Raw genomic sequence first — 26,759 nt, 5'->3', positions numbered from 1 at the left:
GAAAGAGGAAGAAACAAGCTGAGGACAGACGAGCCAATGGCCGCAGGACCCAGTGTCCACCCGAAGAGACCTCAGGAGAAGGACCCTGGGCCTCAGTTTCCAGGATCCTTAAACCAGAAAAAAACAGTTACCCATCCTGACTGCCCTCGGCCCTCCCACCGCAGCACTGCCCAGACAGGACAACCACGTCCCCCACCCTGCCTCACCGTGAGGTCCACTGTCCCCACCCTTCCAGAGCCAGCAGGCCAGGGAGGACCCAGAACGTCCCAGGGCAGCTGGCTGGCCTGAGCCCTGTGTGCAGATCTCGTGGTCAGTGTAGCAAGCAGGCCCTGGACCTGCCCAGGAGCCACCGTACGGGGACGAGGTACACGTGTGTGTAACTGTGAACACACCCGTGCCCCTGCCTCCCGAGCTGCCACCCGCTGCAGCTGACAGAGGACGGGGGGGTGGGAGCCAGCACCACAGCGATGGTGGGGACCCTCTGTGAGCTCACCCCTGAGAGCTGGCCATCGGTCCCCAGGAGGCCAGACCACAGGCTGGACGCCCAGCAATCCACAGGCAGCCTCTGGCCTCTCCCCAGGAAAGGAATTGCATGTGCTAACCACTCGCCCACACCCACCACGGCGAGTCCACTGTCTCCTGAAAGGAAGGCTGCCCGGGGGATCCACGCGGCCAAGCAGGGCTCCTGCAGCAGACCTGCCAGGGCCAGGTGGCCGGGACATTTGCTGCCACCAGGTGGGACAATTAAACCATTTGCTAAGTAGATGGAACTGTCACCTCCCATGCAAATCCAGTGGCCTAGGATGAGCCGGGGAGCCCTACCTGGGAAAGGATTCCGTCCACCTGGAGGGGCCAATGGGAGCAGGAATATTGTTCCCAAGAGAGGGGCCTCCAGGAGCCACGGCCACGTCCCTAAGGAGCATCACCTCCCAGAGAAGGGGCTGCGGCCCTCGGGGCAGCACAGGCGCTGCCTGCCCCTGTGCCTTGGCCAGGGCTGCTGACTGGTGGGAATGGTGGCCCTCCACCCGGGGGATGCAGGGGCACTGGAGGGTGCCTGGCATTCGGTGGGTACACAGTCCCCGGAGCCCACCCCCAGACCCTCCAGCCAAAATGGCTCTTCTGGGAGGCACCTGGCACCTTGTAGATGACTCCAGCCTTCCTGAAACAAGGTTAGGGCTGGAGGTCAAGGGTGCAGCCCTCGCCCCAGAGGGATGCCCCGCCGCCCCCCTCCCCACCCGACATCCTGAGACGCCAGCTCAGCAGCCTCCCGGCCACGGCAAAAAGGAAGGGGAAGGAAACGTTGGAAACAGGGCTGGCTCGCCGCCTCTCGGTCTGAGCCCCACACGGTATCTGGCCCTCCCAAGGGAGGCTCGGGGGGGCGCAGCAGGCAGGAGCCACGGGCGGAGGCCGTCCCCAGCTCTCACCCACCAGCGAGACCAAAGGCTGGGTTCCCTAGAGGCACCAGTAAAAAGCGAGGTGTTCATTTTCAGTTCCGAGTGTTCTGTTGTCCTTAGATCTGGACACGGTGGGTCTGGAGCTCCGGGAATCCGCTTCCAGCTAAGGAGGAGGCTCCAGCTCCCAGGTCCCGCAGACATTCCGCGTCTCCTGCCCAACCTCAGCCTGACCGGAGGCCTGCCCAGCCTGCCGTCACAGCGGCTCTGTTCAATCACCCCAAGGTGGGCCCACCCAGAGGCCCACCCAGAGGTGAATGGCCAGCAGCTGGTGGCCGCCCAGGAGTGGACTCTCAGTCTTAAGGAACAAAGTGCTGAGCCCCGCTGCGGCCACAGGAACCTCGAAAACATGTTCCCAAAAGAAGCCAGGCGCAGGAGGCCACACCGTGTGGCTCTGCTCTGACATGTCCGGGCAGCAGAGCCACAGAGAGAGCAGGGATCTGGGGGCTGGGTAGGGAGCAGCCCTTCGGGGGTCCCCTTCCAAGGTACAAGAATGTTCTGGAACTCGGTGTGGGTTGCACAATATCGTGAACATACTGAATTGTGCCTTTAAAGAGGCCACGTTTACATGAGTTTTATTCTCAACTTTTTAAAATCAGGAAGCACAAGAGAGGGTGGCAGGCTGGGCCAGGACTGGGCTCTGGGCTCCTCTCAGCCACCAGGGGTCCAGGAGAGTGCCCAGCGGTGGCCTGGTGTGTGGGTTTCCAGAACGGGAAGCGTTGGCTAAAGAAGCCCTTCTGCCAGTTAATAGCACGGACGGTGAAGAGCTTGGCTGGTGTGCCGTGAAGTGTTGGTGAGCACCCAGGCTCGCCCCGGTCCCGTGGGAGTCCCAGCCCAGGTAGAGGAAGAAGGGGAGGAGGAAGCAGGTGCCTGGAGTGTCCCGAGCTCACAGTGGGCAAGTGATGGACAGACCTCGTCCCAGGGCCTCAGGGCAAGAGCAGGTGTGCGGCAGCCGCAGAGCATGGCTCTCCACGCCTGGCCCTTCCCTGTCTGTAAGCACACCCCCCTGTCCCCAGCCTTCCCAGCCTCCCTGGGTGCCCAAAGAGAAAGGCCCGTCTCCCTCCAGCTCCTGAGGGCCCCCTCTCACCTGCAAGCCCAGAGCCACCTGCCTGACAGGAGTCTACTGGGGACCTCAGCCACACAGGTCTTTGCTCCACCCGTGACTCATGGGGGGGCCCTGGGCCACGGTGTCAGGTGGGCCTCCGGGGGTTGGAGGCTGAGTGACCGAGGGGCCCACAGTCACTTCAATACACCCTGCACAAGGCGGTGGGCTCTGTGCTACTCCAAGTGCCTGGAGTCACACCGGGCTGACAGCAAGGGCCACACCACCCACAGGACCCCAGGACCTACCCACCTGCCTTCTGCACCCACTGGCTGGGCTCGGTGTCCTTCCCTATAAAAACCACAACCGTGAGTCCACAGCGGCCCACTTCCTGGGAGCCATGGAAACAGGGTGGGCTGGGGGCCCCCAAATGCACTGCCACCGTCACAAGAACATACTACTGAGCCCCTCCCTGGGCCAGGTGCCAAGCTAACGGTCTACAAGCCTCTGAGTCCTGAAAAGCCCATGACCCCCCACACACAGAGACTCAGGCGCAGGGGCCAGCCCCGCTCACCTGGACACGGGCTCAGGTCAGGGCCAGGACTGCAGCGGCTCTTTACCCCTCTGCTGACCACCTCCCAAGGCCCTGCTGTCTCTTCCCTGCCCAGGGCAGCTCCAGACCAGAGGGGGACACGGCTTTCCATTCACACCTGCCCTTGAGTCCAGGCAGCAAGCAGGGCCTCCCTGTCCACGGGGCTTAGGAAGCATCTGGGGAGACGTGGGAACAAAGAGGTGGCCTACAGCTGTCACCTACGTACCTGTCCTGGAAGAGCCTCCTCCTCACACACCCAGGACGGACGCAGGGCCAGCTCCCTCCACTGGTCTCACCAACCCCACCCCCAGGGAACAGCCCCTGAGCAGGGACGGCAGAGGGAAAACGGGGGCCATCCTCGACCAGAACTGTGTTCAGGCCGCTGCCAGAGAAGGCAGGCACTGCAGCGGGCCGTGTCCAGGGCCAAGCGGGCCACCGTCCCCAGAAGTCACTGGCTAGGCTGCTCTGACAGAGGCCAGGACCCCGGCTCCCTCCTAGTGGGGAGAACGTGTGGTGAGTCGGAGGGGGGCTGCTCAGCACGCGGTGCCGGGGAATCCCACTCCCGAGTGGGTGATAGGGGCAGGGAGCGAAAATCAGCCAGGGCCACCAAGGGCCAGGACGGGTGGACGACACCCACACTCCTCCAGTTCCAGGAACAAGAGCCCAACATCCAGCCTTTCTTCTTTTAATTTTTGGTGGTGTAGCTGCAGGTGGACACATGCCTTCATTAGTTATTTAGACGTGGTGCTGAGGACGGAACCCAGCGCCTCGCACCTGCTAGGCGAGTGCCCTACCGCTGAGCCCCAGCCCAGCCCGCCCCCGTTCTGACTTTGTACCCAGAAACGACACAGTTTTGTTCAGCTGGACACTTCTAAGGGGGACCTGTACAGGCCTCGCCGCAACTAAGACCAGTCTGTGCATGGGACAGGCTGGGCGGCCGGACAGGCGGGTGGCCTGTCCCCCTCTGCACCGCATTGTGCCGTGGACACCTCTTCCTCTCTGCTTAATATTTCATTGGAAAACATTTTTTTTAAATATTTATTTTTTAGGTGTAGATGGACACAACACAATGCCTTTATTTTTATGTGGTGCTGAGGATCGGACCCGGGTCCTGCCCATGCTAAGCGAGTGCTCTAAAGCTGAGCAACAATCCCAGCTCCATGGAAAACATTTTTGAATGGCCCACACTGCGGCTGACATGTAAAAGAGAGAGAGATGCCGTCAAAGAAACAGCTAAGTGCTCTGCCAACCCAGGGCGGCAGAAGGCCCCGGCTCCCCAGAACATTCCACCTGCTCCGGGGCTCGGCACCTGAGCCCACACCTGACACAAGTCCCAGGACCCCAGCCTCAGGACACTGTGCCCAGGACACCACTGTGCTCAAGCCCCTCTCCCCTCGGTGTCACTCTCAGGGGTGACCCGCCCACGGGGATCTAGCGAGGGGCTCTTCCTGCCACTCCAGTCTCATCTCACCCTGGTGGCCTGTGTCCTCAGGCGACCCCCAGGAAGGCCCGCCCTGCATGGGTCCCCTCCAGACCTGGACCCCATCCCCAAGGAGACCACCTCCCTGACCCTCAGATGGGAGCCAGCGATCACGACAGCCAGGGCTGCCCGGGCCCTCCCACGCCCTGGGGTCCATCCACGTATCGGAGACAGGCCAGGCAGGTCCCGGGAGTCTGAGGACAGACTTGGCAACCCTGACAGAATTACCCCGAGAGGACAGCGGTCCCTCGGGGTCCTCAGAGGCCCGTCCAGGGCCAGCACACGTGGCCAGGCCATCCCCGCAAACCCTCCCCCAGCGGCCTCCCTGGCACCAGGGTCCCAGCTCTGCTGTGTGCAGGGCACATTTAGGCGCGTGATGATCTGTGAAAGGACCGATTTGCCGGTCTTATTACCTAAGTCGAAGGCAATTGTGCAGCCGTCAGGAACATGCTGCGAGATCCCCTCGTGGGGCTGCGGCCCCTCCTCCACGCCCCTGCCGCCGTGGCCAACAGGCAGCTCCGCCACACACTGAGAATTCACCACCGACGATGCGGCAGAGGACAGCAGAAGACGGCGCTTACAACGCACGTCTCTGATGAGGCACGCGGGTGGCGAGGAGACCCCAGGCCCGCCCTCCGCGCTGCCCGGAGCTCACCTGATGCCTTTGGTCTGTGCGATGCTGTGCAGGGACAGGCGGGACACCGCGGAAATGACCTGCAGGAGACAAGAGAGGGTCCTGTGACATCACGAGCAACCACAGGTCACCATGTAGCCACCATCGAGGGTCCCGAGGGCGCTGAGCGCCGGCGACATCTTGTCCTGGAGAGAAAGCGCCTTAGTCTAGACACCTACTTTGAATTTATTGTGCAAAATCTGTCGTTTTGCTGCACTAGCATTTGCGGAGGGCCACCATACTCCCAGGGAGGAGAGAGTCTCCGCTCGTGTGACCCTCCTGGCCCCAGGTCCCCGCACTCTTTGCTCACCCAGAAAAGGGCCTGCCTCCTCAGAGGTCATGCTTCCAAGGCGAGCACCCACGCTGCTGTTCTGGAAGCTGCCCCATGTGTAACAGCAGCTCAGGTTCCCAGTAGGGGCCGACCCATTTCAAAACTGAGGAAATGGAAGCCCAGAGATGTATGGTGACTCACCCAAGGTCACACAGCACCGGACAAACATACAAGTGTAGTACTTGCTTCCCTTCAAGCCCCAACTCTCCATCTGGCGCCTAAATAGGTACCTGGCTCCCTGAAGGGGTCAGGATTCAGAAGGACAACCAGGGACAGAGCTGTATGACGAGACCTTTATAGGACCCCCCCGGGGCTGACTCATCAAGGCAGACTTCTAAAACATTCAGCAAGTGGCAGAGGCTGCCCCTTCCCCTGCCCCTCCAACCTGGTCCTGCCCGGTCATCAGGCCAGGCCCCTGCAGACACACAGGGCCCCATCTCCCAGCCTCAGAAGCCCCAGTGCGGTCACTCCATGATGTTCAAAAGGACAGTCAGCAAGCAGACCAGCAGGGTAAGAGGCTCCACGGAGGGACAGGGGAAGGAGGCAGGGACCAGGCTGACCCCAGAACACAGAGGTCACATTGAGACCTAACAGGAAGTGGCCCGCCGCTCACTCAGTGGGGGTCCCCGGGCACCAACCAGGCCCAGCACTGGGCACTGAGGAAGCAGGCAGAGACCTGGCCCTCGAGACCACAGAGCACATGAGTTCACATGAGCACAAGGTCACACGTGTGGTCACAGGCACATGGTGCTTAAATGTGCACACGTGTGTGTACATGTGCACACGTGTGCTGTAAGTTAGAGTGTGGAGGGGTGAGAAACAGGAAAATGGACCCCAAACCACTTGCTGGATTCAGAGACACCTGCTGCTGGCTGTCCTGGGCACACCGAGCCCCAGCCTGGGAACCCAGAGCCATGGGCCCTGCAGGCAGGAAAGCAAGGCCACGGCCCCGAGGCCCTGTGGGACACATTCCTGGGACCTCCCTTAGGCTGCTCTGTGTCCAGCAGCCTTGTCAAAGGGCAGAGAGGAAACCACAGGGAAGGCCCCTCTGCAGCCCGGTGAGCCAGGATCGGCCAGCGAGCAAGGTCAGGGGTCCGTGGGACGACCTGGTCCTGAGTCTCCTCAGACAAGCCTGAGCCGGCCCAGCAGGGGTCCCAGCGCCGTGTGCTCCAGGGGACTCACAGACAGCCACCGCCTCGCGCCTCATGTCCAGCTTAAGAGCTCTGTGTATTAAGGGGTAAGTCAAAGCAGCGTTTCTGTCTGTCCTCGCGCCTACTTGACAGAACACTGGACGGCCGTGGCCAGCCCAGGCCACAGAGCGGCCCCTCTCCCGGCCTCCAGCAGCAGACGCTGCCAATCCACCGACACATCTCCATGGTGGAGTCCTGGGGACACCAGCCACTCAGCACCAGCCCAGGAGTGGCAAGCACAGAAGCCTCATCCTGACAGCTGGACCCCAAGACGGAGGGCGCCACAGTGGGCAGGTGTGGCTCTGTGTCCGGGCACCTGCAGTCCTGGGGTCAGCACTGCTACTACAGCTGCCCTGACCACAGCCTCACGCTGAGTGTGCAGTGCTTTGCCCCAAGAGGGAGGCTCTTGGCGCCATGTGCGAAGGGCTCGGCTCCGGAACCAGGTTGAACCAGGGAGCGCGGCCAGCAGCCAGCCCTGGCCAGCTCTGCGGGAGGCGGCTGTCCTTCCAGCCACCCAGGCTGTGCGCTTCCTGGTGTCTGGGGGGGCTCACTCCAGAGACCCAAGGCCCAGGGCAGGGGCTGCTGGGAGCAGACAAGGGACCCCGAAGGAGCCCAGCCGAGGGCCAGATCAGGCTGGGGCAGGCCAACATGAAACCAGCCACCCTGCAGGAGGGGGTGGCACTCCCCAGGCACCTCTGGCCAGCCAGGTGACAAGCAAAAGCCTCCTGGCTCAGGGCCAAGAACTCCTCCAAACGTAAATGTCAAAGGATGACATTTTCCCAACTTGTATTTCCTCTTTCCAGCCGCGTCCCAGTTGGCAGATGAATGAAGCAGCACAGGCCGCTCTCCCGCCTTCCCGTCCCTTCCTGTCCCTTCCCGTCCCTCCTGCCCCCACAGACAACCAGCTCAGTCAGCCGCCACCCACAGAGCCTCCGTGCCCTCGGAGAGCTCAGCGCCCGGGGACCCGCCTACACCCAGGGTCCCGCCTACACCGCAGGCTCCCAGAGTGGGCTCCTGGGCCTCCGCCCCACGCACAAGCGTCCGCCCGCCCTGCCTGCAACCGTGCCCACTGGCTATCACAGGAAAGAGGGGTGGACTGGGCAGCCCAGAAGCAGGGTGGCAGGCAGGTGGGGTGGAACTCTTGGTCCCTGCCCCACCCAGCACGGCCTCTTTGATCCCAGGCTCCCGGACTACAGCCCTTGCCTTCCCCACCCGGGCAGCAGCGGCTTTAGAAGGCAGACCCACCGCAGCCCAGCCTGCCAGACGTTCTGGGGCCCAGGGATCCGCATGTGGCCAAGGTCCCATGTGGCGGGATGTGTGCCCCTCTTGGGGACTGGGTCACGCAGATAATGCCACAAACTGGGTCAGGATCCAGAGGAGGGCCGGAACATGCCCAGCTTGTCTGCCTGTGGCCCCTGCAGACATGATACCCCAAGGGGATCACAAGACCAGGTCAGCGCTTCGGGCTGGAGGGCGAGACAGGTGCTCAGGGGTGACTCTGGTGAAGGGATGCGTCCGGAGGCAGGGCTAAAGGCCGGGGTCCCACAGAATGCCACCTCCAGTGAGGGCCTTGCCAAGCCCAGGGCTCAGGATGGGGCTCCAGACCCCGTCACTGGGGTCTCCCCTGCCAAGCCACAGATGGACGAGGCTTGTCCTGTGAGCCCCAAGCTAGGGAAGCACCCCTTACCCTGCCTCCAGCCTCACCATCCTGTCCAGGTAGAGAAGCCTGGGACACGTCCCCGGGGGCACGAAGACCCGGTAAACCCCTCCCCCAAGACAGAACCATCCCTCCTCCTGGCTGAAGGAGCAGGCGCCCACGGCTGACCTGCCGCCTGTCACTGCCCGGCCGTCCCTGAGCCTGACAGGAGCGCGCCCTGTGGCTGAAGCTCGGCCTGGTGTAACAGCAAGCAGAGGAACCGGGCACAGCCCCTGCTGCACCCAAGCCAGGAGCACGCAGTGCCCGCTGAAGTGCATCCGGTCTTCCCGCTGAGCGCCGGGTGGGGCTCGAGGGAGCAGTGGCCACACCTGTAATCCAGTGGCTCAGGAGGCTGAAGCAGGAGGATCACAAAATCAAAGCCAGCCTCGGCAACTTAGTGAGGCCCTGTCTCAAAATAAAATATAAACAAGGGCTGGGGACGTGGCTCAGCGGTTAAGTGCTGCTAGGTTCATTCCCTGAGAGGAGGAGGAAGAAGAAAAGAGGAAACCAAGAGAGGAAGAGGAGGTGGAGGAGGAGGAGAGATGAAGAGAGGAGAGGAGGAGGAGGAGGAAGGAGAGGAGGAGAGGAGGAGGAGGAGAAGGAGAAAGAGGAGGAGAGGAAGAAGAGAAGGAGGAGGCCGCTGTGTCAGCTCACTCTCCACCAACTCCAGAGCCCTGGAGGCAGGGCCCAGATAGTGGGGAGACGTGACCCAGTCTTGGTGTCATGGGGCACGCTGTCTCGGAAACTCTCAAGTGTTCCTGGGGCTGGGGTTTCGGCTCAGTGGTAGAACGCTTGCCTCACACATGCAAGACCCTGAGTTCGATCCTCAGCACCACATAAAAAAAAAATAAATAAGTGAAATACAAGTATTGTGTCCAACCACAATTGAAAAGTAAATAATTTTTAAACGTAATAAGTTGATTTATTATAGCACCATTCATGATTTCATTATTCTTTACCTGCTTATGCCTTTAGACTATAAGCTCTTTAATATAGATTTTACTTTTTAAATTTTTTACTTATACATGACAGCAGAAAATATTACAATTCTTATTATATAGAGAGAGCACAACGTTTCGTATCTCTGGTTGTATACACTATATTCACACCAGTTCGTGTCTTCATCCATGTACTTTGGATAATAATGATCATCACGTTCCACCATCATTGCTAACCCCCTGCCCCCTCCCTTCCCCTCCCACCCCTCTGCCCTATCTAGAGTTCCTCAGTTCCTCCCATGCTCCCCCTCCCTATCCCACTATGAGTCAGCCTCCTTATATCAGGGAAAACATTCGCCATTTGGGTTTTGGGGACTGGCTAACTTCACTCAGCATTATGTTCTCTAACTCCATCCATTTACCTGCAAATGCCATGATTTTGTTCTCTTTTATTGCTGAGTAATATTCCAGTGTGTATATATGCCACATTTTCTTTATCCATTCATCCACTGAAGGGCATCTAGGTTGGCTCCACAGTTTTGCTGTTGTGAACTGTGCTGCTGTAAACATTGAGTGGCTGGGTCCCTGTAGTGTGCTCTTTTTAAGTCCTTTGGGTATAGACTGAGGAGAGGGATAGCTGGGTCAGACGGTTAAAAAATAAATATTTTTTTTTTTTAAAAGTGTCCCTAAAGACAAGTGAGTGTCCGCCCTTGGGTGTGACCAATCTGGCTCCCCACAGCAGTGTCCATGTGCTTGAAAACTGGGCAGCCTCTGGACCGCCCAATGCCCGGGTGCAGGGGAGTCAAGAAGGGCAGACCCGCAGAGCAGCCTCGGGAGCCCCGAGCCATGGAGAGGAACTTACTGGTGCAAACATCGCCCGTGAAGAACGGCTGTGAACCACACGTGGCAGACACTATCCAATCTTTAAAAACACACGTTCCTTGACAGAGCCTGGCGGGCACCTCATTGCACACTCGCAGTCATCACCTCTGGGCACACGAAGCTCTTTCCCCAGCTACCTCTGCCCAGGCCACCCTGGCCCTGCGCTCCAGGATGCACACCCAACAAGCTCTCCTGTCAGTAACACAGGTCCAACAGGGGCCTGGCTCTGGGTCCCAAGGGGAAGCAGGACTCCTCACACTCTCCACGCCATGACCGCCACAGCCCAGAGCGCCCAGCGGCAGGCTCCCCGCTCAAGCTGCAGCCACCGAGGCCAACAAGGACCCTTACTCTTGGGAACCTGAGGAGTGGTCTCTCCAGGAGATGGCCCACCTGAAATGCCCAGCCCGTGAGGCCCTGCCATTTGACTGTGTGCCAACAGCCTGCCCACAGGAGTCACTGGACAAAAGTTGGGTAGGTAGACAGATGGTGAGTGGGCAGATGAGTGGGTGGACAGGTGGACAGATGGACAGATGCATGGTAGAAGTGGATGGATGTGAATAGGTAGGTGGGGAGACAGGTGGGTGAACAGGTCAGTGGGTGGGTGAAGATGGATAGTGGATAAGTAGACAGATGGTTAGGCAGCTGAGTGGATGGACTGATGGGTAAGTGGATGGACAGATGGACAGATGGCTGGATGGATGAATGAATCCACCCAGGTGGGTGGGTAGGTGGATGTATGGGTGGATGGGTAGATGGGAGGGTGGGTGGATGGATGGATAGGTAGGTGGGTGGGTGGGTGGATTGTTGGGGAGACGGATGGGTGGATGGTCAACAAGTGGATGGTGGGATGGTGGATAGATGGGTGGGTGATTAGATGGACGAGTTAATGGATACATGGGTGGTGGGTGGTGGGCAGATGAACAGATGGGTGGACAGGTGGAGGGATGGACAGGTGGGTGAGCATGAGTGGATGGACCAGTGCTGTCAGCAAAGGAGGCCCAAGGAGACCTGCCTCCCAATCTCACCTCCCAGTTTTCAGGATAGGAGGTGCCATACGCCGAGCACCTTCCATGTGCTAAGCACTGGGGTCAGTGTGATGACACCATTTCCTGTCTGTGGCCCTCTACTGGATGAAGAAACTGGGGACTAGAGAAAATAAGGATTTTGTCCCAGGCCACCCAGCAATGACCAGCTTGGGAATCACAATCGTGGCCAGACCTGTGCATCTGTCCCCAGCACCGGTGGCCCCAGGGACCCTGCTGTTGGCATCAGTCCTCTTCCTCTGGGCCCAGCTGAACCACATTTCCCAGGCTCTCTGAGGTCCACGCAGTAGACAGAGTGAAGTCACCTGAAGGTCTGGCTTGTGACACTTGCCCACCCTTAGGGTGGCCTCGAAAGCCTCGTGTTAGCTGGCAAAGCCGCACCAGCCCGGTCCCTGCAGGTCTGTGTGGAGCAGAGGCCACCTTGCGAGCCCTGGAGCGCGAAGCCGCCTCCCACAGCCGGCCATCTGCTGCAGCCCCAGCTTCCACGGGAACTCGGAAGGTGAACCCCGTGCCTGGGGGCTCAGCCAGGCCCCCGTGCTCAGGGGCTCAGCCAGGCCGTGGTCAGGGGCTCACCAGGCAGAAGTGATCCCGAACGACAAAGAGCTCCACCGCCCGAGTCAGGGGGTCCTCAGAAGGGAACTGGAGCCGGGCCTGCCTGCGGCTTCCCCTCACTGAGCCTGCACTGGGGACATGGGAGCCGTGCTGGTGTGTCACAGCCTGCTGGTCCTGCTTGCTCACACAGGCCACTCGATCAGAGTGCTAGCCCTAAGTCCTCGTCACACAGATCGATGAGCAGGAACTACACAGACCTGTCCGAGCGGCAGACCCTCCTGTCAGCCATCCCATGCATGGGACATGCACACAGGGCCACCGGCTCCCGGAGCTGCCCAGGAACTCACCTGCCCCCCAAGGGGGCCCACTGCCTACACTGCCGCAGGTTCTGGATCACCGTAAGTCCCGCCCAGCCCAGCCCAGGGAGATGTCTCCTCTTTACACATCAAAAGCAAAGTCAGGAGCAACACAAAACAGGCAGGGAGGACACTTCCCAGCCACCATGTCCTGCCACACGGTGGCACCGGCAGAGGGATGCCTCACAAGGGAGTCAGCAGGGCACAGAGGGTGGGCAGACCCTCAGCCCCAGCACAGCTGAGGGCAACACGAGAAAGGCCACTCACTCACACCAGGCAGCAGCCACGGAGGCTCGGGAGGAGGCCTGGACCAGAGGACCAGGGTGCAGAGGCTGTGGAGGAGGACAGGCGGCACCCTAGTCTAGGCCGCAGAGCCGCCCAAGGAGCCCGCAGCGCAACGTGGAAATGCCCAGCTCTAGACCAGCCCTGGCCCCCGATGGGTCTGCATGGAGACCCTCACAGGCGAGGGCCTGAGTCACCATCAGCACCCGGGAACCCAGCAGCCTTGCCTGTGCCCTGTAGGAGCTAGCTGTCTACTGGATGGACAGATGGATGGACTCTGCCTCTCCCAGGAAGAAGAGAAGACAGGGAAGGTGGCGTTGATGGCAGCCCCACCCCACACACAGCCCCCAACATGCCCTCAAGGGCTCCGCAGTGTGTCCCTCCTCCACAGCCCCCACCCAGAGCCAAGCTGCCCGCCCCTTCCCAACCTAGGCGGACCCTGCTGGGCCCCAGCTGGGGAATCCCTGCTCCCCTTTCCTCTGGGCGTCTGCCCCCCCACACACGGGAATGAGTGAGGGGACTTCAGTCTGGAAGGTTCTCCCAGCTCAGGTCACTTTCAGGACCACAGGCACGGCACTGAGAGCAGGCCTGAAGCCCAGGGGAGCCCCTCAGAGAGGGCCACAGCAGAAGCCCTGGGATGTCAGAGGTGTGACAGGGACCCCACCCAGGGACAGGGAGCAGGGCTGGTCATACCTGGCCTCGGCCCTCACAGGCCGGGCTGCCCACCACACTGAGCAGAGGTCGGCGAGCCCCCAGCTCCCTCCCCATTCCCGGCCCAGCACCCTGGCCTCCTCTCAGTCTCCACGACTACGACTACGCGGGGCTCAAAGCTTATCTTCCCTCCTCTCTGGCCTTCTGTGGGTGACCGGGGGGAGGAGAGGACAGTGGTGGCCCCTGCTCCCAGCAACTCCCTCCCCCACAGCCATTGCCCAGCTGCCCAAAGTGACAGCATTCCTCCTGGTGGAAGAAAAGCCAGACCAAGGGCAGGAAGTCTGGCTGGGCCACCTCAAGCACAAAGACACTCGTGTACCTCTCGGGAACCGGGAGAGAGGGGCCAGAGGGAAAAGCAGGCTGGCGGACTCCCGGAGCTGGGGACTGGCGATGACAGGAGCAGAGAGCCCCTTTCTGGGTGGCCGCTCCCATCAAGGGGTTGAGGGGAGCTGAGGCCGAGGCTCAGGATGGAGGCAGACGGGGTGGAGGTGGACAGAGGCACAGCCACACCCATCATTCCTAGGCCCCTGTGCACCAGGCCCGCCACAGAAACTATCCTCACTATCGAGGTGGTGAGCGAAATGTCCAAAGGCACGAACCAAGAAAACATCAGAGACCCAGGTTCAAGTCCAGAACTGGCCACCAACTCCACCACTCCCCTCTCTGGGCCCTGGCACCCACCTGTGGCCCAGGGAACCAGTCACACCTGAGACGGCTGCCTTGCCCCTGGACCGTGCCCGGCAGGCATCCCTGCTGGAGCAGGGCCACCCTGCACCTCCCACACACGCTCCCCACAGCCTCTCCGTCACAGAGAGGTGGCCTCCAAGAAGAGAGCTGCCCAGCTCCTGGACAGGAGCCCCTGAGAGTCCTCTGAGGGCGCTGAGCCTAACATCAGGACAAGCCCTGAGTCACAGGGCTGGGAAGGCCGCGCTACGTCACATCTGTTCCCGGTCAGGAAGCTGCCACAACTCGCCAGGGAAACCCAGAACCCTCAGGGGAAGGAGCTCCGACCCTCTGGTCCAGGCTCCCCTTCCCCGACCTGGCTGCATCAGGCGGGAAGCTGAGGCCAGGCCTCCCGCCTGCCGGGTCTCCGCCAGGTTTACCTCAACCCTCAAGACGCCCCGGGACAGCCGTGGTCCTCCCACCCTACAGAGGAGTCCCTGAGGCCCAGGGGCTGCTGCCTGACGACGGGGCCAAGGCAGTCCTGGGTGTCCACCTGCAGGCCCCAGCTCCTCCCTGCCCTGACCCGGAAGCCCTGCTCTCCTGACAGGCTGAAGGCAGCGGCTGGACAGCCTCAGCCTCGGGGCAGCACAGCAAGGCCGCCTCTGCAGTTCCAGGGCCAGAGACCCCCCGGCCATGGCGGGGCTCCCCGAACTGGCTGGGTGGGCACGTGCTCGCCCACTGTCACGGACTCTCCCTGGGCCCTCCGGGTCCCTGCCACAGCACAGGGCTGCCCTTCCCCTTGGCCACAGGAGGGGGCACAGGCAGACGGTCAGACAGTGAGACGGGGTCACACCCCAGGCGGCGCCCCAAGCCCAGGCTACAGACAGCAGCATCACATCCGTCCCGGGGTTGGAGGCGAGGCCACAGAGCCAGGCCTGGTTCCTCAGCCCAGAGGCAGGTGTCCAGCAGGGCAGGTGGGAGACGCCCAGGCAGCCCCAGGCTCAACGCCAACACGGGATCACAGGGCAGCGCTGGGCAGGGTGGGCTGCAGCCCTCACCTGACCCCCCAACTCCGCATGGTGTCTTGCCCTCTCCAGCCAGAAGGCCCACCCTGCTTTTCCCTGACCCATCTTTCCTCCCAGTGGCAGTCAGTGAAAAGGGACTGGACCGTGATGTCCCCACGGGTGGCTGCCACGTCACCCCAGCCCACCCCTGCCATACCCCACATCCCGCCCCAGCACTTGGTGGGGTAGGGACATCACCCCACTTTCCAGATGGAGAAGCTGAGGCCCAGAGTGGCCTCTCCTGCCAGGGCCAGCACTGCGGAGGCAGCTCAGGGTGGCGGCCCTGGCCAAGGCACCTCTGTGTTCCCACCAGGGATCCTTCCCGGCTGGAGCCCACGGCAGCATCCCGTGGGCCACCTGCAGGTCTGCAGGCAGAGCACCACCCAGCGGGGTCACCGCTGCCTGCTGGAGAGTGCCACGGACACACACCCACACACCGACACACACACACTGACACGGGCACACTCGGAATCACGAGCACGCAGGAATATACCCCCACACCCACCCACGTACACTCACACCCACTCACACCCACACACCATAGCACACACTCACTTGCTTACACACACGAACACACTCACATGACATACGCTCTGCACACTCACACGCTAGGCCACAAAGGCATCCAATGCTCACACCCGCCTCTGAGACAGAGGGGGCTAGAAAATGCATTCCAGCCGCGGACGCTGAGGCAGGAGGACCGCTCGCTGAAGGCAGCCCAGCAACCCAGCGAGACCTGCCTCAAAAAGAAATTTTTAAAAAGGGCTGAGGATGTGGCTCAGGCAGAAAGCTCCTATGTTCCATCTCCAGAGGCCCCAGAGGAGAGTATGGATCAGAAACGAGTCAGCCCTTAACGGAGGGGAGAGCCGAGCGGCGATGCCTGGGAGCACCTGCCAAGGAAGGACCCACGGTCCGGCTCGGGAGGAGCCTGCAGGCCCAGGCTGGGCAAGGAGGGCGGGTGGACAGCCGGCCAGGGGCGACTGATGACAGAGAGTCAAGGAAGGGGAAAAGCTGAGTCCAGACTGATCCGCACACACCACATGAACACGCTCAGTCACACGTACATAGTCACACACACACTCACACTCAAGCAGAGGGCACAGGGCACAGGCTCCCGCGGGAGCCCCAGTGCTCGGCTCTCCCGTGTGCCACCAGGGCAGGCCACTGTCAGCCACGGCCCACGCTGGGTTGGACCGTGTGCTCCAAAGCTCAGCTCCTCCTGGAACCTCGGGCTGGGGCCTCATCTGGAAATGGGGCTGCTCAAGATGTGACGAGGTGCGCCCAGGTGAGGTCACGCTGGGAAAGATCGACCCTTAACCCAGTGTGACCGCTGTCCTTCTAGGAGGAGGAGAGGCCGGGGACACAGGAGGAGAGAGTTGGGGACCGAGGGGGAGAGGCCGTGCACACCCTCAGGCCAAGGTATGCCTAGGGCCACCAGGAGCTGAAGAGGCAGGAGGATGCCCCTGAGGCCAAGGGAGGGAGCTGGTCCCCCGTGCCCTGATTTACGGTTCTCACCAGAACAAGTCCCTGCTTCTCGCGGCAGCCGGACCCCAGCACTTGGTTATGGCAGCCAGAGGACCCTCGCGCAAGGCTGCAGGTGGGTACGGTAAGCAGGTGGGCACCTGCTGCTATTCAGGGGACACACTTGGCCAGGGCACACGGTGACCAGCCACATAGGGGGACCAGGAGACATCATCTGAGCAGCCCTCAAGGGCCAGCAACACTCCACCAGGCCAAGGACACAGGCCTGGGACACACACTGCCCAGGAAGTGGCTTTAGCTCTCCCCGGGGGCCTGTGTCCTGCGTTCAGGACTGGACACACCCACCCTGCACTGGGCTCACAGTGGCCTTCCTTCCTGGGAAAGGATCACCTGGGCCCACCCTGGGCCTCACCCTGCTCGTGCCTGGGCCTGCAGGAGGCTCCCAGCCCACATAGGGCCCCTCGAGCCGCTGACCCCCCACACCTGCTCCTTCTATGCTGTTCGAACATTCGAAGGCAGTGCTGGCCACTGACCACGATGCCCTGCACAACATCGTGGGTGGCAGGCTCCACACAGGAGCAAAGACCCACTAAAGCCATCTACCCAACAACCCACCACTGCCCAGGTGAGGCAGTGAGGGGTACTCAAGGCCATGGGCGGCCCTGGGTGACCAGGGGCAGCGGGTCCTGCTGTGAGCCCCAGGCTCCTATGTAAGGACTCACAGGAGCACTGCAGGCGTGTGGGGACAAGAGCCACCAGGCACTCTGCCTGCCTGGCCAACAGCAGGATGCTCAGGGCCAGCCTCCAGGGGCACGGGCAGTGGCTGGGGGTAGCAAGCACCCACTGGGAGGTGGGCGATGAGCTGGTGGCCTCACTGCACAGGGATCCAATCAGGAGACCGCCTGGACCCTGGGCCACTCGGGGCACAGGGCACCCTCAGCTTCACCTGAGGCCTGCAGGTAACTGACGGTGCCCAGACTCTAGGCACCTGAGGCAGGGAGAAGGAATCCAGAAGGCAAGGTAAGCTTTAGAGCGCTAGCACCAAAACCAAAGCACGCCCACTCACACACACCACATGCACACGCTCAGTCACATGTACACACTCACACACACACTCACACACCCACACACTCACCCACACAAACATACCCACATGCACACGCTCGCCCATGCACATACATGCTCACCCCCACTCATGCTGGCCCCCACACACTCTCACACATACCCACATGCACACATACACTCTTGCCTATGTACACACACGCCCACTCTCCTACACACTCCACCCGCCCACACAGCCAGGCTCACTCACCCACACATGCACACTTAGACACACACAGGCTCACATACACCTGCTCAATGAAGCTGCCCAGGTGAGGAGTGCACCAATGCACACAGTCATTGATTGTGCACCACCTGCACGCCTGCCCCACGCTCTGCCGCACCTGTACAGGTGCCGTGTCCCCCTCCAGGAGCGCCTATCCCCACCTCCTGGCTGGACACCCAACTCCAAAGCACAGCTCAGAGATCGCCCCTCACAGCCTTCCCCGCACGTCCTCGGCCCCACACACGGTCCCTGACTCTGGGCAGCTGCCACTGGAAGGTGAGGCAGGGACTCTGGGGTGAAGGCAGCAGCCAGGGCCAGCTCCCAGGAGTGCAGACCTGCGAGCGCTCTTCAAGTTACACTGGACGGTGGTGGCTCCCCGTGTGGGGGAACATCCACCAAAGTGTGCTTTGTGAAAACCGTTGGTCTTATATCAAGACGCCAGGGTCACTACTCAGCTTTACACTCAGAACGCAGACCCACCCGCAGCTCAAGGGGGGCATCCGGGGCAGACCGGGACATGGGGGGAGCACAGACGGGCGGGGACCAGGGGGCCCTCAGCCTGACTCCAGGCCCGGCTCCGGGCAGCGTGGCCCCAGCAGTTATCTGAGCAGCCACGTCCAGCTGGAGCGGGGACGCTCGAGCCACACCAGCTGGCAGGCACAGCCCACCCTGCGCCCCCGGCGACTGCAAGGCCTGGATGCTCAGGAGTCCCCGTCGCATCAATGAGCAGCTGCAGCCTGAGAGGCCGTTCTCGGAGGTCTTTAATTCCAAGCACGTGGGAGGCCCGGCAGTGGCCAGCGCTTCCTGCAGGCCACCACGTGTCACACTGGCGCTTCTGAGTACAATCGCCACCAGATGACCTCAGTGCACCTTTGCACAGGCCTCACACGTTCCAGACAAGACCCGTTCCCAGGCTACCCTCCTCCTCCTGAGGTGTGGCCCCCGCCCCACCTCCCCGCGGCCATCTCCTGGCTCTGGAATGAACTGGCCCTTTCTTAGCCCGGAGCGAGTGATGACCTGGAGCCGAGAGTGGAGGCCCAGCTCAGTGACTGATCTCAAAGACCCCTGGTGCTAGAACCGCCCGTCACCAAGCTCAGGCCAGCTCTCCAACAGGAGGAACCACGGACACCCGACTCAGCCTCTGCTGAGGTGGCCCATGTGTGACGCCAAACTCGTGTCCAAAGCTCAGGTCCCAGTACTCAGCCACCTTCTGGGGCCACCCCGAGGGAGCTGGGCTGGGCCGCGAGTCTAAACGTGCGTGATCTTGAACAGGCCATGCAGGTGAGCCGGTCCCACCTTGCTAACCAGGTGAGAGGGGACCGGCCTGCTGGGGGGAGGGGACAGAGCCAGAGGGGGAGCAGGACCTGAACCACCACCCACCGGATACCCAGATCCAAGGCAGCCACGCAGCTTCCTGCAGCAGGAGCAGGTCAGTCCCGGGCAGGGACCCTGGAAGGCACCTGGAGGCCTGGGTCTTGTCTCCCACGTGTCCCCCCCACCGGGCCCAGAGGCATCTGAGCAGGAGCCACAAGACTCCGTCCTGAAGGAGGTGGGGTCTTGGGGCCTGTCATGAGCCATGAAGCAGGGGGCAAGGGGGCGACCGTGAACCCACTCGGTGGTGGTGGAAACAGGTTCCGGAGAGTCAGGTAACCCGGGCAAGCGCCCAGCTAGGACACAAACCAGCTGTCTGAGGCCATGGTCTGAGCTCTGGCCAGAAGCCAGCTCCGGCAGGGCCCCAGATCCTGGGGCAGCCCTAGGCAGGTGGCAACACACACCATGTCCTCGACCCTCTGTGCCCAACCATGTTGGGGCTGTGTTGTGCCTCTGTCTGGGGGGTACAAATCCCAAGACCTAAGACAGGCCAAGGAAAGCAAGAGGAGGGCATTGTCTACACTGTCAGTCACCTCTGCCAGCACCCACTTCCAGACCAGCCACAGAGGGTCCCTCCACACAGGGCAGAGCCCAGGACCAGGAGGCTCTGAGTTCTCCCAGCACAGAGCCTGTTCCCTCCACACACACCCCATGAGACCCACAGAAATCACAGAGCCCGGCCCTGGCTTGGAGAAGGTGGTCAGCAGGGTGCCGTCAATCTTCCTAGAGTGCAGAGGCAGGGCGGGACTTACCATGTCACAGAGAGCCAGCTCCCACACTGCACAAGGCAGGTACAAAGGACCTGGGGTCCATCATCCTCATCCTCCTCCTCCTCCTCCTCCTCCTCAGCAGTAGGGTGACTCCTGAGGGGTGCTCACCCTGAGAGGGGTCCTTGGGGCCCAGGCACTCACCGCGTCTCGTCCCCTCTCTGGCAGGGTGGAGCAAGGGCCATCTGTGAGGCCCATCTGCAGGAAGGACCTCTCCTCCAGTGCCCCCAGGGATTCTCAGCAGAAACTAACAACCTTGAAGCGTAAATAACACAGCCCAGGACAGGATGGGGCAGGGCCCCTGGCTCAGCCTCAGCTGCTCTGAGCCACCTCCTGCGGCTCCAGGAGGGGAGCCCGGCAGAGGCCAGGATCCCAAGAGGCACTGGACCCAGGATTCTCTGCACCCGAGATCCACCTCAGCAACTGCCCCCCGCTGCCTGGACCCCTTCCTTCTGCCCACCACGCACACACCTATCCGGGCTTCACAGCAACGCCCCAAGACCCCACGGAGACCCAGACACGCGCACCCAGGACGTCAGGGCTGGGGGTTGGAGGGTGGTGGCCAGGCCAGAGACCAGTGACAGTGACTCCCCACGGTCTCCACAGCTGCTCCTCCTGCCTGCTACTCGGGTTCTCAGTACGCCCTGTTGGCACTGGGGGTGGGATAAGCCCACTAAGAGCTGGGGAGGCAGTAGCCTCAGGGGGGCGCCACTGCCAACTCACAATGGGCAAGGGTGACAGAGCCAGGGAGGTCCTGGGGCTCACTGCCTGTCCCCAGCTCACTGCCCTCCCCCATCACCCGAGGACCTCCACCTGCCAGGCCAGGCCTCCAGAGCAGAAGACGGGGAGGAATGGAACCCAGAGTGGCCCTGCACACCCACAGCGGGGCTGGAGCCGCACCGCCCCCTGCAGAGGTCAGCTGAGGACAGGCATCCTCACCTCACAGCGGCCAGGGTGAAGGCCGAGGGGGACGGTGTCTCCCAGAGGAGCCCAGCACCTGCTCGACCTGGCTCTGCCTCCTGCAGCCACGTGACCAGCCCAGGCAGCAGAGCCCTCTGCTCGTGGGGTCTCCACCAGGGATGGTGGGCACACCATGGAGCCTCCAGGAAACAGAAACGGCCAGACGCCCAGCCTGCCCCCGGCCTGATGGAGCGTCTCGCCCTCGGGTCAGAAGGCACCTGCATGAACCACTCTGCGGGAGGACGGGTCCTGATGCCTATCAGGACAGGGACGGCCTAAGGACAGCCTGCTCAGGAAAAGCCAGGCCCAGGAATAGGGCCGACCTGGCCACACCATGCAAGGTCCCCAGAGGAGGCAAATGTGGAGGCCGAAGGCAGGAGGTGGATGCCAGGGCAGTGGGCAGGGGCAGCTGGGGTTGAGGAACAGGGCTTTGGTTGTGCAAGATGCCAGCTCTGTGGGTGTACGGTGGGCGTGCACACCAGGTGTGCGTAATGACCACTGGACGGTGCACTCACACCTGCCTAAGACGGCTCCTTCTGTGTTATGTACCCTCACCACAACCAGGAAAAGAGCCCCTGCCCCAGGGCTTCGGGGGACACACGCCTGAACCCAGGGTTAGCACTCTCGAAACAAAGTCCAGGGACCCAAGTTCCCCGCCTCAGAGGATCAGGTGCGTCTCCCCACGCAGGCCCTGGGTCACCCTGGTTTCCATAGAAACCATTGCACCCAGGACAAAAGTCACACTGTCCATGGAGCAGCTTGGGGACAGCGTCCTGGCTTTGACTTCCGCAGTCCTGGCCTACTACAGGTGACACCAGCATGAGTGGGAAGTGTCAGAGCTAAGCAAACACGGGGAACTCGTGCCACAGCAGCACGGGCCTGAGTGAGCCGGGGGCATCCCCGAGGCAGTTCCCGGGCCAGGGCAGCTACGGGCAGCAAGACAGACCACAGCAAGACACCCTGATGTCCCCCTGCAAGAAATAAGTGTGCCCGTCCCAAGTGGAGGAGCAGGGCCGCGGGGTGGCTGGGTATCCTGGGAGCAGCAGCAGGAAGGACATGGCAGGACTCTACCGCGCCACCTGTGTTGGCTCCAGGGGCCAGATCTCACCTCCCACACTGCCAGGGGGCAGCCCGAGACAGGACAGAGTGAGCCAGGGGACAGGCCCTGAGCCGCCGAGGTCTCGGCCCACCGTCCGCTCGTCAGTCCTCTATCTGGGCGACGGAGGCCCAAGGTGCGGAGCCTTGCACTCAGCCAGCCACAGGAGCAGCCTGGTGAGGCCCTGGACCCGGGCAAGGAGCCCCCACGGCAGGCCTCGGTTCCTCTCTGAACAGTACAGGACAGCAGTGCCCACTCCAAGGGGTGGAGGGCCCAGGCCAGCTGTTCCGGGGAGCATGTGGAGCTCTGGGGGTGCTGCACCAGCTTCCAGACCCCAGCCTGGGGCTGCTCCCTGATACCCCAGCACCATCCTGAGACACCCCAGCTGCAGGCTGGCACCCCGCGCCCATGTCCAGCTGGGAACAGACAGGGCCAGGAGGTGGGGGCAGCGGTTGTGCCTGGTGGGCTTGTCACTTCCTGCAGATGGTGGAGGCACAGTCACGAGGCCAGCACCTGCCTCCACAAACACCCGAGAGTGCCATGGGCTCCGAGGAAGTCCCCAGGTGTCCAGGGACGCCTACTTGTGATAAGCTCTCTCTCCTGCTCCCCCTGCCAGCCCTGCCCTGGTGTCCCCATGTGATGGCCCTTAGAACAGGCCAGGGCCGCTCGGCATCCATGGAGGGACGGCTCCAGGCTAAACCAGCGGTGCCCATGAATAACACAGGGCCCCTCGGGCACTCCTGGAATGACCCCACAGGGAGCATCTCCGCGGTGGCAGGAGCCGCATCCTGGCTGGGGAACGGGGCCCAGGTTAGTTAGCGAAGCTGGCGCAACACGGGAGGGTGAGGGCCGGGCGTGAAGGGCGACCCTGAGGGGTGGCTCAGCACGGGAGCAGGCTCTGCTCCAGGCAGGTCACATGGCGCCGGCCGCGGTGTCCATGGGGCACAGTCTGCTCCTAGACTCTCCGGCCCCCGAACCCTGGGCAGTGATGGACCCTGGCAGGACCAGAGGCGACTCTTCCAGGAGCCCTGAGCCCCGACAGACGAGCCCGACAGGCTCACCCAGGGCTCACGGGCCTCGTGCCACGAATCCATCCAGGTGTGGCCCGCAGAGCAGTGCCAACTCCTCACACTGCCCAGTGCCACGGAGGACTGGCCACCACAGAGGCCAAGGAAAGGGGAGGGAGGAGTCTGGTGCCAGGCAAGAGGGCTGACCCCAGCCTGGTGCCGCAGAAATAAGACCCAGCCCAGCACCACCCCTCAGTGAGCAGAGGAGCAGCAGGGACAGCTTGGGTGCTGAAGCAGAGGGAGAAGGGGATGCAGAGGAGGGTGGGGAGGAGCAGAGGGTGAAGGGGGAGCACGAGAGGGAGGGGGAGCAAAGGGGTGGAGAGGAGCAGAGGGGGGTGTGGAGGGGAGCAGAGAGGGGTGTGGAGGAGCATGGGGAGGGAGAGGAGGATCAGAGGGAGGTGGGGAGAATCAGAGGGAGATGGGAGGAGCAGAGGGAGTGGGGAGGAGCAGAGGGAGGGAGGTGGGGAGGAGCAGAGGGGGAGGAGCACGAGAAGGGACCGTGAGGGAGGGGAGGAGCAGGGGCATGAGGGAGGGGTGCAGAAGAAGGAGCTTACAGGGGAGCACCAGGAGGATGGAGGGCAGGGCTCAGCCCAGGACCTGCCCACACCTGGCCCAGGTGTGAACTACCAGGCTGCGTGGTCTGGATCAGGCCATCCCAGCTCACAAATGGGGCAAGTGGCTTGTGGTCCATGTTCTCTGAAATGTGGGGCTGGGGGCGCGTGGGAAGGGACACCCTTCAGGCCCTCTCCAGGCACACACACAGCCATCTGTGACATTCTCAGGGTCACACAGCCAGTTGGTCCCTGGAGGCAGCAAAAGTAAGTCCAGGGTGACCCTAGTGCCTGGCCGAAGGCAGCAGTGCTGGTCCTGTCTGGACCCTGTGGAACCCACAGTGAATCCAGGGCAGTGGCATCAATGCAGACAGGCCACCACTGGGACACAGAGGGCAGGCTGAGCTGCGGAGGAGGATGGAGGAAGCACAGGGTGAGTCCAGGGAGGCCGCTCCTGGGCCCCTGGAGGAGAGGCGTGGGCAGGGCAGGCCGCAGCAGTGGAGTGTAAGTTCTAAGGAGAAAAAAAATGAGCAGCGTGCCCCAGGGTGACATAGCCAGAGCCGGTCACAGCCCCCCACCCCGGGGCTCTGGAACCCACCCCCCGGGTTACACTGCAGACAACTTGGGAAGCACTAGCCCCTGCCCACAGCTGGAGAATGGGCCTGCAGGGCAGTGGCTGTAGCCCCCAGGGAGCCCCTCCCCTCCAGATCCCCAGCCGCTCCCCACACACACCTGCGCCAGGTGTCTGCAGCTGTGAAGGCACCCAGACGGTGACTGGCCACAGGGACAGGGCGCAGGAGGCGAGAGGGCCTGCAGAGGGGGCCATGTGCTGGGAACAACCGGCCCCCGGGATTCCAGCCTTGCAGGCCTGGAGCGGCCAGCCCTTGAGGTGACAGCCAGCGACACAGACCCAGGTGGCAGCCATAGGCTCAAGCACCCGGCCTCAGCCTCACTGGGAGCTGGACACTCCCGAGGGCCTCGCCCGCCCTGGCCAGGGCTCCTGTGTGCCTCTGCTCCACGTGAGGGAAGCTGGGGCTCAGGGGAGGGAGGGAGCGCCCGGCCCCTGGTCACCCACTAGGAAGCACGGCGTCCACACCCAACCCACAGGTGCCACCCAGTGATGGGAACTGGGGTGACAGAGCACAGCCCAGCACCTCGGCCCCACTGCCCGTCAGGATTCCGGAAGCTGGCCGAGGGAGGCCCTGGAGAGCAACTCCAGCCCTCAACGTGCCGGTGGCCCCGGCCCCTGCCACGCCGCAGCTTTCAGTCTCAAGGGAGGGCAGGTGGGCTGGGGACACAGCACACCACACCCAGCCAGCAGGGGCCGAGGACCCAACGTGGCCTCAGCCAGGCTGGAAGATCTGATGGAGAAGGACAACGAGGCTCTCCCAGGAAGGAGGAAGCTAGAGGGGCAGCGGGCAGCCCTGCCACTGGAGCATGTGCCCAGGCACCAGGGCCTCAGCCCACTCACACCAGGCCGCCGGGAAATCGGCCCTTGCACAGGAGGGCTCCCGGCCTCACGCCCTTCTCTGCCCAGGGAAGCCTGAGGGACAAGGCCCCGGCCAGCGAGACGGGCAGGACAAGCCAAACAAGACACGCAGGCCACAGGAGGCAGGTCAAGGAGGTGGGGAGGCCAGCAGCCAAGGCAGGGGCTCCTGCAGGCAGATTCTTCACCCTGAGACCTGAGGGAGGTCCCCGGCCTCTCCCCAGGCCCCAACACAGCCTGGAGGCCCAGACCCGTGCCCACCCCAGGCACCCCAAAAAAGCAGTCCCTGGCCTGGGGTCCCAGAGGAGATGGGCCCTGCCACCCACGGGGCCTCCAGGGACACAGGTGCAGGCCGCTACCCTGGCCCCCAAGACAAAGAATGAGAGACCCCAAGGCCAAGACAGAAAGCCGAGGCCACGGGGTCACAGCTGTCAGATGGGCAGGCACGTGAGACTGGCCACGCTCTCCCTGCCCCCCGCCCACAGCTGAGCCAGCCTCACCTACAGTCCAGCCAGGGGTCCCACCCCCTGCCCCACAGCTGCAGGGGGCAGGCTCAGGGGTGTCTGGGTCCATGAGTTCCAAAATGGAGCCACCCACGTGCCCTCCTCTGCCTCATCTGATAAAGCCAAACGGGATTTCTGTCGCCCGAGGTCAGGACAAAGCCAGACTGTGCCCACTCACGAGCCAACATGTCTGTTCAGTCAAGGTCAGGACAAAGCCAGACTGTGCCCACTCAAAGGCCAACATGTCTGTTCAGTCAACACGGGAGCAGAGGACACAGGCACTAACGGGATGAGGAGCAAAGACGTCCCCTCCCGGGTGCCAGGGTGCCCTCTGCCCCTAACTCCAGGGAGCACCGTCTGCCAACTGAACTCCTCTGCAGGAAGGTCCGGCCTTGTGCCCAGAGGAAGGGGGAAGGCAGAGGGGCAGGGCCACTGGTCAGCCGGAAGGGCGAGGCTGGAGCACAGGCCGCCGAGGGCTTCTGCCAGGAAAACCCACACCCACCTTCCTCCCTGGGAACTCCGAGCCGCTGCAGCGCACTTGGCCTGCAGAGGTGGGCCTTCCAGGGACTGGGAGGCACCAGGAGCAAACTGGCTCTCCCAGCAGCCCCCAGAGCCAGCAGATGACCAGGAGGCTGCCAGAGGTCACGTCCAGGGTTGTTCCCACAGCCCCAGCCCCTCAACAGAAAGAGCCTCTAGAATCATCTACTGTTAAAAACAAGTTCTCCCAGAAAAGAGCCCAGGGTGCCGGCTGTCCATCCTGCAACTCGACTGGGCATCTCCTCACTGACCCTAGAAGAAGCAGGCTCTGTCCCCTGCACAGCTGGACACTGGGCACAGCCACACATTCTCAGAGACTCCTCCATGGGAGACAGGGTCATGTTCTCCCTGCATCTGGGCTGGGCAGGCTCTGGCCAGGGGAGAAAGGCCCAAGTGACCCCACAGCAGCTCCAGCCTGCAGTGGCTGGCTAGAAGCTCCGGACTTAGTCCCTCAGGACCTGCACACTGGGCCAAAGCCAGGAGAGGTCCGCCCCCCTCACTGTCAAGGCCGGTGGACCCCCAGGGGCCCCCACCAGCCGTGGGCAAAGGTGGACTCTGCCAGGGACTGGACTGTCTGGGCCTTGTGGGCATCTCCCGTGGTCCCGTCACCAGGCCCTTCTCTGAACATGGAGAGCTCCGCCATCCCAGCTCTGCCTTCCACCTCTG

At 62.5% G+C, this 26,759-nt stretch overlaps 1 protein-coding gene across 10 annotated transcripts in view; it reads right to left on the bottom strand.

The window, feature by feature from the left end:
• Positions 1 to 26,759, bottom strand: part of Vav2 (vav guanine nucleotide exchange factor 2) — a 123,719-nt gene that overhangs the window by 65,695 nt on the left and 31,265 nt on the right. For all 10 annotated transcript variants that reach the window (XM_048813381.1, XM_048813376.1, XM_048813373.1 and 7 more), the window contains one exon: positions 5,221 to 5,279. In XM_048813381.1, the coding sequence (XP_048669338.1) occupies positions 5,221 to 5,279 (59 nt within the window). The remainder of the gene's footprint in view (positions 1 to 5,220; positions 5,280 to 26,759) is intronic.

The sequence above is a fragment of the Marmota marmota genome, unplaced genomic scaffold (genome assembly GCF_001458135.2).
Source record: "Marmota marmota marmota unplaced genomic scaffold, marMar, whole genome shotgun sequence".
NCBI classification, from domain to species: Eukaryota; Metazoa; Chordata; class Mammalia; order Rodentia; family Sciuridae; genus Marmota; species Marmota marmota.
The sequence above is the reverse complement of the archived record's forward strand: the minus strand, read 5'-3'. Positions and strand labels throughout refer to the sequence as shown.